The 15,154-nt window shown below is 48.0% G+C and overlaps 1 protein-coding gene across 1 annotated transcript; it reads right to left on the bottom strand.

Annotated features, from left to right (window-relative positions):
• Positions 1–10,814: 10,814 nt before the first annotated feature.
• POU4F2 (POU class 4 homeobox 2) lies at positions 10,815–12,504 on the bottom strand. Its single transcript, XM_057729217.1, has 2 exons — positions 12,220–12,504; positions 10,815–11,756 (listed from the first exon to the last, which is right to left on the bottom strand). Exons 1-2 carry the CDS (start codon positions 12,502–12,504, stop codon positions 10,815–10,817), a joined length of 1,227 nt encoding a protein of 408 aa, XP_057585200.1.
• Positions 12,505–15,154: the final 2,650 nt, after the last annotated feature.

The following is a 15,154-nucleotide window of genomic DNA, read 5'->3' as shown; positions in this document are numbered from 1 at the left end:
TTGCAGTAACTGATACCTAATAGCCAGGAGTTAAATGGTGGAGAGTAAGAATGCTTCTTACCATCATTACTGAGTTATGAAGTAGTTTTAAATTGGGGTACAATAAATACGATTGCTCTCATCTTCCATCAAATCTGTCTACTCTTCCCTCTAACCCTCTTCCCCAATCACACACACTTCTAGGTTTAACGGGACATGCAGGAAACATCTGAACATTTTCTCTACCCAGCAGTGTAGGATTCTGTAGCAATGGGATCAAGTAGAAAGAGCAGACTCAGCTCTCATTTTGTCTGACAGCAACATCTCTGTTTTCCACTGGCTATTGGATGCTCTGTGTGATGGCAGAATCAGATGGTAAAAACTAACTTGGAAAAATAAAACTTAGAGTTATGTGAATAGCAAAATTAATCACAAAACTGCAGAATTCTGATCTTACCAGGTTGCAGGAGGGAAAGTGGCTGAGCTTTTCAGATTGGCAAGTGATGTCTGGCACATTTCAGCTTAGACAGCTTGATCTGCTTCTTCTTCCACTTTTTTCTCCTGCCCAGAGTGGATCATTCATGTCATTTTTAGGGAATTTTGTGATTTTATTTACAGTGAATGAACTCACATTATCAAGATTAATGCCCAGCAATGCGGGTACTTCCACTCCTCCTGGGGACACATGGAGGATACCTGACCAAATGGGGCTGCTCTGGTTCCCAGGGATGCACGCTTTCTATTTTATTATAGCTCCCATTTCTCTCTTAGGCATCTACACTGTCTAAGATAGGAAGAGGGCAGATGTGGTCACTCTTCATGTCTTCCTCTCTCCAGAGAAAGGGAGAGATTATCTCCTATTAGCCACCCATTTCCCCCCACACTCCCTCTTTTTCCTTGTTCACCTCCTAAACTCTGAGCGAATCCCGGGGGCGGGGGAGTGGTGGTAAAAAATAAGTCTTACTGAAAAAGAAAACAGCATGGGGGGGGGGAAGTCAATGAAATGATTTAGGAAATGGAAGAATGGGCCCCTCTGACAATACTGTAATTAAAAGCTCTGAGGGCTGCAAAGTGAAAAGTTGATGAAAGAAACGTGCAAGTTGCCAACCGATTCTTATCGAACCCATTTAGGATCGGTTTGCGGAAGTTAGAGACTTAATTTAGGGACGTGAACCCCACGTCCTCAAAAACGACTTTTCTCTCACAAGGAGTCAGAAGTCCTAGCTGGACAGCCAGCCAGGAGCTGGGTTCTCTTCCCCACTCACCCCCACCCCCATCCCAAAGACCAAAGATCCTGGAGGAAGAGGAGGAAGCAGTTGCCTTCCTTCTGGCTCCAGGTGAAGAAGTGAGTGGCATTGTTAGTTAGAACCTTGAAGTTGATACCAAAATGACACTTACAACTGGTGAGCCAGGTCGCCTTCTCCGGAAGCCACACCGACCGGGAGAGCCCAGAGGCTGAAGCACTGAACCCTGATTTCCCAAGGAACCCTCAATCTAATTCTGCCTCCCCATCCCCGCTAAGCCCAGCTGCTGGCCCAGTCCTCATGTCCTTCTTGGGAGTCACAGACTGCTTCCTCCTCAGAACCAGAGGTGCTGCCCCAAAGACACCGTGTTTGACCTCCGTGTAAAGGCAGGGTGGGCAGGAAGGACACCTGTGGCAAAGAGAAGGTCGGAGGCTGTCGGTGCACTAACAAGAGGCACGCACGGAGTCTGGAGCATCTTCCCAGGAGAATCGCGTGTCTCAGGTAGACGAAGAAGGAAAGATTTTGAGTGAGTTTGAGAAGTTTCACCAAGGCATGCAGGCCCCAGGGAATGCTCTAAGTGTACCTGTGTGTTGGTTTGTGAATGTCCAGCTACTCATGTTATTGGATAACAAGTAGCGAGGAAAATGCCCGAGTTGCAGAAGAGGATCTCCACTTCTCTTCCGGTCTGTGGCTTCAGGCCAAGCCTGCAGAGGCTCAATGCTGCAAAGTGATTTGGTTCACCTAGGACTGGAGCAGAAAAAGTGACTATTCTGGGCAAGGGTCAGGGGCCTTCCTATGAAATCTACACTTGCATAGCTGGGCCCTGGACTGCTGTTGAACTTGGAGCATAAGGTGACTTTTTTCCTCAAAGGGATTCCTGCCTTCCCCCACCTCCATCTCCAATACCTTACACAACCAGGCCAATAACTTCCTAAACCAAGGACCTACTCTGTCTCTAGAAATGAGGGATCCTCCACCCCCGTTTAACCAAAATGCACAGAAATGCAGACTGCCACTTAGCAAAGCCCTGGGGGCATACTGGGAAAGTCGGACTGTCTGGCCTTGTGTGTATTAACCCTCCATCTCCTGGTGAGTCTACCAACCTCCAAGTCACACAGGCCTTCTGAAAACACAGTCACAGTCCCAGCCACTGGTGCAGAGGGTGTTGATTTATGCCTTTCAATCACTTACAAACCCATCAATTGCCTGTTTGTTTGTTTGTTTGTTTGTTTAACCAAGTCCCATTGATTAACAGGACCACCCTGGCATCTTACAAGTACTCCGGAAGCCAGCTGGTTTCTTTCAAAACTATTGGACACATACGTCTCATTTTCTTGTGGCCTCAATTTATTCAGGGAAACCTGGAAGTTACGAGAGAACCTACCCATCAAAAACAAAACAAAACCAAAAAACAAACAAAAACTCACCAATAGACACAAATAAGACTTTGAATATACTCCCAGGGCCCCCAAAATGGGAGGGTTATGGCGAAAGAGGAGCTAATGTGTTTGTGACAAATTATAACAAAATTTTAAGAACCACGACTCAGACCCTAGGGGAGCGCGAGGGGGGCGCCAGCTTCTGTTGGCTACAGCAAAGTCTGGGAATGGGGGAGGGCTCTTGCTCTCCGCCGAGTGACAGCTGGAGTAATGGCTGCAGACCCAGTGCGGGGGTGGGGGCGGGTGAGGCGGGGTGGGGGCAGTAATTACTAGCCAGGCTTACCCGCCTCCCTACTTTAGAGCGAATGCGTTCTTTTTTGCGCGTCCAGCTGCGCGCTCGGCTAGCTGCTCGGCCTCGGGGCATCCTGGAGCCCGAATGGCGGGGAGAGGGGGGTGAGTGCTAGAGGACTTTAAATGGAGGTTCCTAAAAGGCTTCTGAACTAGAATGTCCCCAAGGTCTCACCCGTGCAGGGCTGTGGAGTAAAAGGAGGCTGAGCAGAAACCGCTCTGCGCCCAGTAGCCCTCAACCACTCGACCCTCATTAGGGACCCGCCAGAAAGTGAGGAGTCGGGGGTCGATGCTGAAGGGGGTAGCAGCCCGGGAAACAGTGATCCATCTGATCTGGCTGCACGGGGCTGAAACCTTTCCACAAGGGGGAAAGGAAAAGCGAAGCCAGGTCCCAGCCTACTCCCAGCACCTCCCCTCCCGGTCCACAAAGCGCAAACCCTCAGAAGGCGCACGCGCTCCCTTGGGCCTCAGAACCCTGAAGTTAAGTGTTCACCAAGGGCTCCGCGCTGGGGGGGGGGGGGGGGGGGGCGGAGAGCAGGGGAGAAGGGTAGGGGCTAGGTTCTCCACCTCCTCCCGCCGCCTCCCTCCCGCAGGCTGGAAGCCTCACGTAGTCTGGGATTTTTTCAGAATAATTGATGGGTCCAGTTCTCCAGAGCTTTCCCGGTGAGAGCGCGGCGGACCGCGCTAGAATTTAAATAGACGTGATTAGTAAAATGCAAGGGGGCGAGGCGCCCGGGCCTCTCTTTCTCGCAGGTTCCTGGATGCGCGCTTGGCAAGGCGCCTGCTCCCCCCAGGCTCTAGGGGCCATGCGGGGCCAGGGCAAGCTCGTCCGGCGCGGAGGAAAGCCCTGCTCCCCACTCCCTCACTGTGGACTCTAACACTCACCCCCTCCCAACCAGTTTCTCGTCAACTTGCACCCCGAACTGGATGAGAGGGGAGTTGGAGCTGGCAGGCAACCCAAGGCTGGCGGGTGCAAAGAGATGGCAAGCCAGCGGACGGGGGCAGCGATCGTGATTCCTCCGCACCGTCAGAGCCGCCAGGCAAGCACGAAGCCTTAGCCTTGAGCAGAGCGGAAAGCCTCTCGGTGATCACTGTCCCCGCGCCCTGCTTCTCACGCTCACTGTCCTCTTTCTCTACCTCCGCCCTCACCGGTAGTCCTCGCTCCGGGCTGCCGAGCCCAAGCAGCCAGGGTCGTGGAACTCAAGGCGCCCCTTCACTTACCCAAAGCTCTAAGAAGGTCCCCTCCACAAAGAAGTGACCTGGGCTGGGGAAAGCCTTCGCCTTCGAGCTCTCTCTCACATCCCTATCTCACCGATTTGTTCCTGAAAGGGGGGCTGTGCATTCTTATAACATCTACAGCCAATTAATATTGCATTAACTCTATTAAAAAAAAAAAAACAAAAGCACCAGAATACTGCACCCTATCAAAACCATCTATTATTCACGGAAATGTAATTGGAGACCTAAGATATGTGTATTACGGGCCAATGGAGAAAAACAGTCGTGACAATATTTCAGAAAGGAAGGGGATCCGAGGGTATCTAATATTTAATTTCAAGTCTGTGGTTTTCTAATTTGAGATTAAAAGCAGTCACGTCTTTGAAGCCAGGCAGTTGGTATAAATGTACAGTTAAAATATTCTATTCCACAGTCCCTAGACAGAGCTCTCTGCTCGTCCCAGGCTTCATTAAATTTTTATCATCATCCCAGACTAGAGCAGGGAATGAGCGGAAAGACTGTCCATCTAATTGCAATTGATAAAAAAAAAAAAAAAGCTCTTAGATTTCCCCCCTCATTTTAATATATTAACAGCAGTTTTCTTCGTATGTCCAGCCTTTTCCCAGCCCTGTGATACACATACTTAATCACACAGATATATTTTCCACTTTCCAACAGGCACCGGGCTTGGCTGTCTTCCCTGCCCTTTGAGAAGGCCTGGGGTGGGGGTGGGGGGATTGGTGGGAGTAGAAGGAGAGAGGGTAGTGGAACCTGGCTTCAGAAAGTGATGCTATATGGGGGTGGGGGGGAAGGTGACATCAGTTCTTGAAGCATCTGGTGAAAGAAGAGACAACATTTGCACTAAGCTGGTTCTTCGTGTGGCAAGATGAAAGCATATTGTTACCTAAACAAAACAAACAGTTTATTAGACCAGGCTGCACTTTTTTTGACAGGCGTTCCACTGTGTGGGATGAAAGCAAAGCGTAATATTTTCATTTTCTTTCTTTCTTTCTCGCAGCTGCCCCCCAACACAGACACACACACACATACACACCCCAAAAGGTTTGTTCTTCTTGAGCCTTCTTTATGTGCTACTAATCTGACTGTCACACTAGATGACTGGGTGTGTGTGTGTGTGTGTGTTCAGGAAGCCTGTCTCAACAAGGGTACTTCAAAAAATTTTGAAACTGGTGTAAATAGAGCTTTTCATCTCCAGGCAGAATAAAACCCATAGTTTGCTTTCTGAGCAGCTTCCTATTATCACATCGCCACTTAATTTTATTTCTATTCTCTCCAAGTTAAATAGAAAGACTGGCTCACAAGGGAGCTGCCATGTGCCTACAGACTGGGGATGTCAAGCAGAGAGACTCACTGTGCAAAGTTAATTTCAATTCCCGAGGAGGATTTCACATTCCGGCTGGCTGTGACCCACAGTAATTAGCTGAGATAACTAATGATTACTTACTTATTCCTTGTAATTATCTGGATTTAATAATTCGCTGTGTAATTTATTAATTTGCTCATAATAGCCTTTCAGGACTGGGAATGGCTCCTTTAAAGGAGCAAAGCAGGGAAAATTTAGTGATTTTTTTCTCATTGTCATAAATCTGTCTCCTGACAAATGTAGACTTCAGGAACATTTCTATCATCATAACTATCTGGGAACCTTTGTCTTCCTTTTTGTCCTATCAGGATACCAATCCAACTTCTTTTTTCTTTTTCTTTACCCCCTTCTGTTACAGTCCCTCCCTCCAAGGCCAACCGAAAAGTAAAGTGCAGTTTTGAGTTCTAATGGGGACCATTTACCTAGAAATATAAATTGTTGTTGCCAAACAAGTGAAAGGATGAATTTCTAAACTTACTGTCATGGCTTGCTTAGAAAAACTTGAGCTTCATCCCCTGAATAACATGCCTTTTAATATCAAGTGAATGTTTTAATGCCTTTTCCACCATCTCCTCAAGAGCTTCCCCAACAGATACATCAAAATGAATTGATTTATTTAAAGTTTGAAATAAAGCATTTTTACCCCCCAAATTCCAATTCTCTTTGCAAAAAGAGGTCCCAGAATCTGTCCTTGATAATAAAAAGACTTAGTGACGTATTGTTATTTATTATTAAAGTACATTTTATAGAAGATAGGAGAGTGTTACACTGAATGTAAAACCCAGTTATTTCATTTGCTTTTTTCATATTTCCAGTATTTTTCCCCAAGTTGTGTGTCAATGAAACAATCTATAAAGGATTGACCAACTGATTTAATGTCAAATATCAAAAAAAATTGCAGATAATAGTATTATCCAATTGGTGTAGAGAGTACTTCGCTATCAACCAGGCTGTAAGGATCTTTGCTATTAGTCACTATTCCATTCCATTTTATACTTATATTATTATCCATTGAATCATCTGGATCATTTGCCTTTAAAGAAATTAAAAGAAGATAAACTACATAGTTCTGAAACATCAAATTGAGCAAGACTAGGTATGCCGCTAAGTCAATTCATAAAATATCTTTTTCCAATAAAATAGCCATTGTGGACCTTTAGGAGAAAAAAATAAGAAATGAGTCATGTATACCAATGGATTTGATTGATATGACAAGGATCTTCAGCCACAATTTGCTATTTATCCATCTGAATATTTTGAAAGCCAATACCAAATGGATATTTCTCAACAATTTATACACAATTCCTTCTAGTCTTACCTTTAATTTCTTCAAGACCAATCCTCTTCTCTTCAAATCTCTTTGTTTTGGTATATCTCTGCAACTATCATTAATAAAAAAAAAAACTTCAGAATATATTTCTTTTTAAAATTCTGCTTTTTTCATAAAAACAAACACATTTAAGCAGACTTAAATAATGGATATAATTTCTGTTTTGTAGGCAAGAAAGTTTTTTTTATGATAACATAAAGAAGATGAACTTAAAATGTGATAGTTGTAAAAGTCCGGGAACACAAGAGAAAAACAACAGTTAATGAATGAAGGGGGAAATATAGGCCTTCACTCTCAGTTGTTGAAGTGAATGGATAGTTGCTTTTCTGTCACATTCCTCACAAAAATCTAGGACAAACATGCCTACATGCAAGTTATCATATATTTCAAAATGCACTAAAGAGAACACCTATTTTATTTCTATCCATTATATTTCTCAATTTCTACAACTCTTACAGGATTCCTCTCTTCATTTAAAGATGTTATATTTGTAGAGGAAAACACAAGCACACCTGTCTTTCCCCTGACTCCCCTTTCTCCTAACTCACATTTCCTAGACCCTTAGATAACAGCCAGATATGGGAAGGAGGAGGTGTTATTTATTGAAGATAATTTTTATTCTAGATCAGAAAGTCTGATTTGCTATATATTCAAGCCATTTAATTCATTTTCTCCACTCTGGAAAGAAGTAAGCACACAGAAAGTTCTCCAACTGACTAGAACTGTATAGTCAGATGTGTGTTGAAGCAAGACTGTGTTACCTGGTTACTATCCGTGGTGCTGAAACCAGTACCCAGTACAGTGAGATTGGAGGTTGGCTGTTTCAAAAGACTTTCAGGAAAACTGAACCTAGTAAGAGGGGGTAAAGTGGAAGAAGGAACATTCAGCCTTCACAAAACAGAAATAAAATTAAACCATGAATATCACTATACATGAAATTACAATTTTTTCTTTTAAATCCCCACAACTTTCTGTATTTCCTTAGATATCTATGCAAAATATCTCATTCTTAAATGGATTTTGTTCTTTCAGGTGTCTTTTTTATTTCTGTTATAGAGAAAGAAGTCGCTCTACCCATTATCCATCCAACTTTCACAACTCTTTTTGTTACATCTGAAAGTCATAATCAATTTTCCAACAACATTTAATTCTAACTTGAGCTACTATAACAATTTTCATTGATTCATGGGATATTTCCTAACCCCATCCTCAAAATGAGAAATATTCCAAGACAGTTCCATATTAGAGGGGTAACAGCTCAGGTTAGCAGAATTACCCATGGAGGATGGCCTGATTCCTCTCTCTTGCTGGACTTATGATTAATATGATGCTTTCATCATTAATAATGTAAATATCAAAACCAGAGCTTTCTTGAAAAGAAAAAAAAATAACTCTGAAAACTTAATACATTGCCCAACTGTTGTAGGAAGTCTAAAATTATTAAAATTTGTGAGGAAGTTTCCTTAAACTAGGATCAGAAAAAGAAAAGTCAGTGTATCAAATGGGCAGAGTTTCTTTGTGCCAAACCACCAATAGACAGACTTCCACCAACTCTGGTGTCTAGATGAGTCATAGAAAGGGGGCAAAATTTTGCTCCCTCTAACCACCCAGGATTTCTTCCTCAGCCCTACTCTGCCTCTTGCACAATGTGAGTTTCCTTAAATGTCGTGGGAATGGAAAGAGAGACAGAGAGAGGGAGAGGGGTTCTTTTCTTCATAACCCAGTAACCCAGGTACTTCCTGCTCTGGCTGTGGGGCACTGCTCTCCAGGAGTGGTGACTGAACTGAGAACTCTGGAGGCCAGCCCCTAGGCCTCAACCAGAGTGTCCTACTCTCCCAACCAGGCCCTGACATTTGCCACACCCAGTCTCCCAGTGCTGCTGAAAACTCAACAGAGTTCCTTTCTTCCTTTTACCCATGCAATACCTCTGCTCACAAAGATTCTCTTTGCAGAATTTTGCCGATCTGGAGAAAGAACTTCAAGTGAGGCATTTGGAGCCAAATGTTGTGACCTCCTCTGGGCAGAAAAGCAAAGCACCCTGTGAGATGAGCTCTGGTTATTAGAAGGCTATTATAAATCCTGTTCTTTTATACTTTCCTAGAGAAACACCCTCTACTAAATCCAAGTCAGACTTTGGCAGCAACCACTGCATAATAAACCATTAAAATGTGTTTCTGCTTTAAAAAAATCCCCCATCAAAATAATTCCCATGTAAATGATTTAAAACAACATCACATTTTAAAAGCCATTTAATTTTAATAGCATATTTTAATGAAAAAAGCAGCATACTTTGCCAATAAAACATTAAAATCATCTCTTCAATGAAAGACAATCAAACAACACCAAAAATAACTTAATACATTACCATAGTAAATAAACCATCTATTAACAAAAACAAGAAACCAGATCATATACAGAACTCAAGACTTCAGAGAGCCTTAAATGGAACAGCAATACAGCAAAATTTGTAAGAATATATCTATATGTGCATCATTTTGAATGGAATATTTACAATAGATAAGGTACTAGTCATCATGTACCTAATTTTTTTTTGTTCCAAAAGAATTCTACCAAACAATGTGAATTTACAAGCAGTGCACTGTCTTTCTTATAGTTCAAAGTAGTTTTTCTACAAACAAACCTCCAAAAGGAAAAATGGAAGGATTCTTGTAAATGTTAAAATGTAGTCAGCAAAGCAATTGAAAACTAGAAGATTGAAATACCTTGGTGAAATCTTAGAATCTGGAAGGACAAACACCAAGTGACAAATGCACCTAAAGCTAGAAAGTGATGCATCATATCGTGCTTTCAACTGCTTGACTTCTCTTCCATTAGAGGTGTGTGTGTGTGAGTGTGTGTAAGGGTGAGTGAGAGAGTGTGTGTGTAGCAGGGACAATGTGGGAATCCCCATTAAATATGTAATGAAGTAAACAATACTTTGGACAGTGAATCAGGTCTACACAATTAAGACATCCATTACTGAGTGTCGAATCACAAATCAGAACACTACCAGTAAAAACAAAGAAAAAGCAATCTTCATTCAAAGTGAGAATATACAAATGGGCCAAAAGGAACACAGTTTAAGAGGAAAGCTGTAAAAATTCAGTAAACTCATCAAACATAAAAAAAATTGTAATTCACTAGCCATACGTTTCCCCCATTTTTTAAGAGTAAAGAAGTTTAATTAATTAGAATGTGCACAAATTAAGTTGCTAGAGATAAATTAATAATTTACAGAGGGTTGTTCAGCAATAATCTAATAATAGCTTTCAAAATCAGTGAACACAGCAGGCGCAACTCCTTTCTTAAGCATTAACACTTCAGAGAAGGAAGGGGGTAAGAACCACAATAAAAATATATATATAATATACAGTGTAAATGCAGAAAATCTGCCATCTTTCTTTAAAATTCAAAATACTTTAGAGATGTCTCTATCACATTAAGCATCAACTCTAGGTTAAAGTTTCAGTCCTGAATCAATTTCTATTTCTGAAAAATAGCTGCAAAGTGTACTTTTAAACTTGAACAAGGGTGATGTCTTTAGGAATAAAAACAAATCTTACTTGATCATTCTGGGGGCCTTTTAAAAGGCTGTCTCGTCTGCCTTCCTGCAAACAGCCAGCTCCAGACTTCCTCTGAAGAGGCCGAGGTGCCTTTTCCGGATGGGGTGGGGTCGAAAGGGACAACTTTGCTACAACTTGACAAATCCCTTCTTTTGTTTTTTTTTTCCTTTGCGAAATCGTTTCACATTCTCACCGGGCTTGGGCTCAGCTGCTCGCTCGTTTGCTCGCTCTCCAATCCCCGCTTTCTCTGGATTCACATTTACTGGAATTGTTTCTGGTCGCGAAAAGTGGAAAGAAAAGAGGCAGGAGAGAGAGGGAGGGAAAAGAGGAGATGAGGAGGGGCCTGTCCCTGGAGAGGCCTTGGGTCTCCTAAATGCCCGCGGAATATTTCATTCTTTTCTGTTTCTGCCTCTGGTTGCAGAACCAGACGCGCACCACATTTTTCTTAAGGTCCAGCTTCTCCGCGATGGCGGCGATCTTCTCGGAGGAGGGCCGCGGCTGGATGGCGAAATAGGCTTCGAGCGAGCGCTTCTCCGGCGCCGCGATGGACGTGCGCTTGCGCTTCTTCTCCACGCCGTTGAAGAGCTCCGGCTTGGTGAGCTTCTCGCGGTGGGACTTCTCCGCCTCCTCCAGCCACGCTTGCAGGATGGGTTTGAGCGCGATCATATTGTTGTGAGACAACGTGAGGGACTCGAACCTGCAGATGGTGCTCTGGCTGAGCGAGCCCACGCCGGGGATCTTGAGGTTGGCCAGCGCGGAGCCCACATCGGCCTGGGTCACCCCCAGCTTGATGCGTCGCTGCTTGAAGCGTTCGGCGAATGCCTCCAGGTCCCGGGGGTCGGCGTCCACGTCGCTCATGCAGCCCATGTGTGAGGGCAGCCCGTGCGCGTGGGCCATGCTGAGAGCAGCTTGGTGCATGGGGTTCATGGTAGCCATGTGCGGCGCGTGAGCTGGAGTGGACACCACGGCGCCGTCGGGGCCCGCCATGGCTCCCAGCGCCAGCCCGGGACTCAGATGCTCCAGCAGCTCGCCCTCAAGCGCCTGATGCGGCTGGTGGTGGTGATGGTGGTGATGGTGGTGGTGGTGGTGCGTGCCCGCCAGCGCGGAGGGGTGCGAGATGGGCACCGACGAAGAGGAGGCAGCCGACGTGCACGGGATGGTATTCATGGTGTGGTAGGTGGCGTCCGGCTTGAAGGGGCTGTGGTGGGGCGGGTGATGGTGGTGGCTCTTGCTCTGGGAGACGATATCCACCGCCGCCAGAGCCTCGGCGCGGGCCAGCAGACTCTCATCCAGCCCGCCGAATATATTGCTCTGTAATTGCAAGTAAAAGGCACACATTACTCTCAGCAGGGAATTGTGCGCACTCTCTCCGGAAGCTCCGGCCCAGCGCTCGACACCGCCGCCGCGCCTACAACATTCCCAGAACGTTAAAATAATAATAATAATAATAATAATAATAATAATAATAATAATAATGGCCCGAAACTAGCAGGTGAAGAGGAGAGGAGGGAAGCCACGGAGAGAAGCCAAGCGTGCACAAGGAGGAGGAAAGGGAGCCTGCAAACACAACGCAACACAACACGCGCACAGGCAACATTCCAGGTCATAAAAATTAATATGAAAGGAAAGACCCGCTGAATACATAAGAGAGAGAGGGGGGAAAATTGGTTGGAGGTGTGGGGTGATTTGCTGTGCAGACATGAAAAAAACATCAAGCAGATAAAGGGGGCTGTCAAAATGTGCCTTTAAGCGGTGATTATGCAGAAATACGCACCGGTGGGGTTGGAAGACACGCTCTCCGCATCGCCTCGGAGCCCCCGCCGCTGCCGCCGCTGCTGCCGCTGCTGCTGGAGCTGCTGCTCCGGCCTCCGCCGCCCCCGCCACTGCCGCCCCCGCCGCCAGCGTTGCTCGAGCTGCTTGGAGAGCTGGCGGAGGGCGCCGCGGGTGCGGAGGAGCCGGGCGAGGCGCTGTGCAATGCCGAGTACTTGGGCTCCACGTGCAGGCTGCCGCCGTGCGGCATGCTGAACGCCTGCTTGCTGTTCAGGGACATCATCATCATCTTCCCCGCCCGCCCGGGCGCTTGTCGGCGGCGCACGCAGCTGGCCCCGGCTGCCTGGACCCTCCGGAGAAGCGCTGGGCGAGAGCGGGAGCGGGGAAGGGCGATGGAAAGTTGTGCTCTCTCGCCACCGCTCCGAGCTCTGCGCGCCTTGCCCCGGCTACGCGCTCCACCGCTGGCCACGAGGTCAGTCTGAGCGGACGCCGGGCTCCGCTTGGCGCTGGCTGCAGACCTGGGAGCCCGAAACTGCCCCCGCGCTTCGCGGCCGCCGAGTTATACTCGCCTCTCCCCGCGCCTGCCCCCGCACCCCCGCCCTCCCTCCCTCCCGCGCGCCTCCGCCCTCCCCTGCCTGGAAGTGTCGGTTTCTCCAGCGCGGGCTCTGGCGTCGCCCCTTCTCGCTCTTGGCTTCCTCCAGGCTTTGGTCCTTTCTGCTCTCCTGACACCCGCCTCCTGTTCCCCCGCCGCGCCCTCCGCCTCCCCTTCCCGCCCCCGCCCGCGCTCCGACGCCGCCGCCCCTTCCCGGCGCCCCGCAGCTCTCACTTGGGAGTGTCCCTGCTCCACCCCACCCCGCCGGCCAGGTCTGCGCTCCGGTCGCGGGGCAGGTCCTACCTAAGAGCCGGCCTCCAGCCCCTCCTGCTTCTTCACCCCGGTCTCTGCCTCGCTGGGAAAAGAAACTGCTAAATAAAGTTGCGGGCCAAGGCAGCCTCGGGTGGGTTTTTCCCTAGACTGCAAGGAACGCCTCCTACCTGGCTGCCTCCCCCGCCTCCTGCTCACCGATAAGTTCCAGGCCTCCGCCCCCAACTCGGCCCGCCCCTCCCCGCCGCTCAGGTGACCCTGATCCCTGGCTCGCGACCACAGTGGAGAGCGCGGACCCTGCCGCCGACCTGGATCCTCGGCGCTGCTCTGCGCTTCCGGCTGGTAGCGCAGCGGTTGGCGCTCGACTCTGCGCCCCCTCGGCCCGGCGGGTGCCTGATGCGGAAGAGACCCGGGGTCGACAGGGCTGCAGGGCTTTCTCTCACTCGGTTTCTCACAGCTCTCAGCGGATTGGACCGCGGAGAAGCCGGCTCCGGGAGCCTGTGCGCATGCGACTCCCCCCCACCCCTGCCCGCCAGGCCCGCGTGTACTCCCCCAACGCCACCACCGACATACACTCCTCTCCACCCTCTTTTTCTCTTCCTCCGGATCTTCCTCCTCCTCCTCCCCGTCTCCAGTTCAGTGTGAGTTGGGTCTTGGGCGGATCCACTGGCAAACCCTGCCACTGGATTTATTATTCTTCATTAGCCACAATCAAAGGAGGAAGGGGCAACTGACGGAGAGGCAGGGCCAGAGATCACAGAGCGCATGTGCTGCAGAACATCCCCCCCGCCCCAACACACACACACACACACACACACACACACACACACACACACACGCCCTCAGGGGCTGGCACAAGCCCCACTTATCTTCATTTCCACAGCCGATCAGTGCAGAGGGCCTATTTTTAGCCAACACTTTGCTCGCACTTTTGTCCCAGTGTGAACCACTTTTCTTAGAAGTGGACACACACTCTTAGTTCCAGTTGTAAAAGAAGCAGATAACCTCTCCTACACACAGACACGCACCCATACACATACACACACACCCCCGCCTTCCTCTCCTCCCCGCTCCGGTCTTCTCTCTACTTCCCTCAGTGTTGGGGGCTGCTGCCACCTGCCCGGAGCGCGGAAGGAGCGAGGTACAGGCGAGGGTGAGAAGGCCCGGAGACCCGGACGCTGGAGCCCGCGGGTGGCCCGACCCGGACGGGGGTGGCTGGGAGCAGGTGCAGGCACACAGTGCCTGGGGAAGGCGAGCAGGTGCGAGAGCAGGCGGCAGGCCTGAGAGGCGCTGGCGCGCGCTGGGACAAAACAGAGTGGGAAAGAGAGTGGCGAAGGGGGGCCCTCGAGTGGTCAGCGCCTGGAAGCCCCGCGGCAGCGGCAAGTAGGGGGTCTCTCGTTCACCCATGACCCCTGCGGGGCAGGATGGCAGGTTCAAGTCGGGAGCGCAGTCCTCCGGAGTCGCCAGAGTCCTAGGAAGACTGCAGCAAAAGCCGCGCGACGGGCTCTGTCCATGGTGCTTAACCCGCTTGCAACTCCGAGGCTTGCCTTCCTCCTCCCCGATGTGGAGGAAAATAATAAATCGTAGCCGAAGGGAATTCCTACCAGCAGTGTTCCGAGCAGAAGCCCAAAGAAAACTGGACACGGGACTGGAGAGGGGGTGTTCACATGAATGAATGTGTCTTGCGCCGGTCGGTTCGAGTAAATGCTTAGGTGTTTAATTTCTACCTCAACAACAGCCAGGGTAATTTCAAGGAAATAAATTTTAAAAAATGACATTGCACAGCTCTCACTGTCTCAAGCTTCGAGAAATGAAATAAATCAAAGTTAAAGGCTTGAGTATCATTTAATTATAGTGCGAATAGCGCTTTGAAAGAAGTAGAACAACATCTCTAAACAAATTATGACTGGGCCAGGAAGGAATTATTAGATTGAAATTTCATTTAGGCTCGGGAGACACCGCGCTTCGCTGTGTAATCTGCTATGCCTCATCTGATTTGTATGCTTAATTCAGCTTGACGAATTTATTAGTTTTCATAATAGTGAAAAAATTGAGCAGCACTATGGGCTAATGCATT

This window comes from Hippopotamus amphibius, chromosome 3 (assembly GCF_030028045.1).
Source record: "Hippopotamus amphibius kiboko isolate mHipAmp2 chromosome 3, mHipAmp2.hap2, whole genome shotgun sequence".
Taxonomy (NCBI): Eukaryota; Metazoa; Chordata; class Mammalia; order Artiodactyla; family Hippopotamidae; genus Hippopotamus; species Hippopotamus amphibius.
The sequence above is the reverse complement of the archived record's forward strand: the minus strand, read 5'-3'. Positions and strand labels throughout refer to the sequence as shown.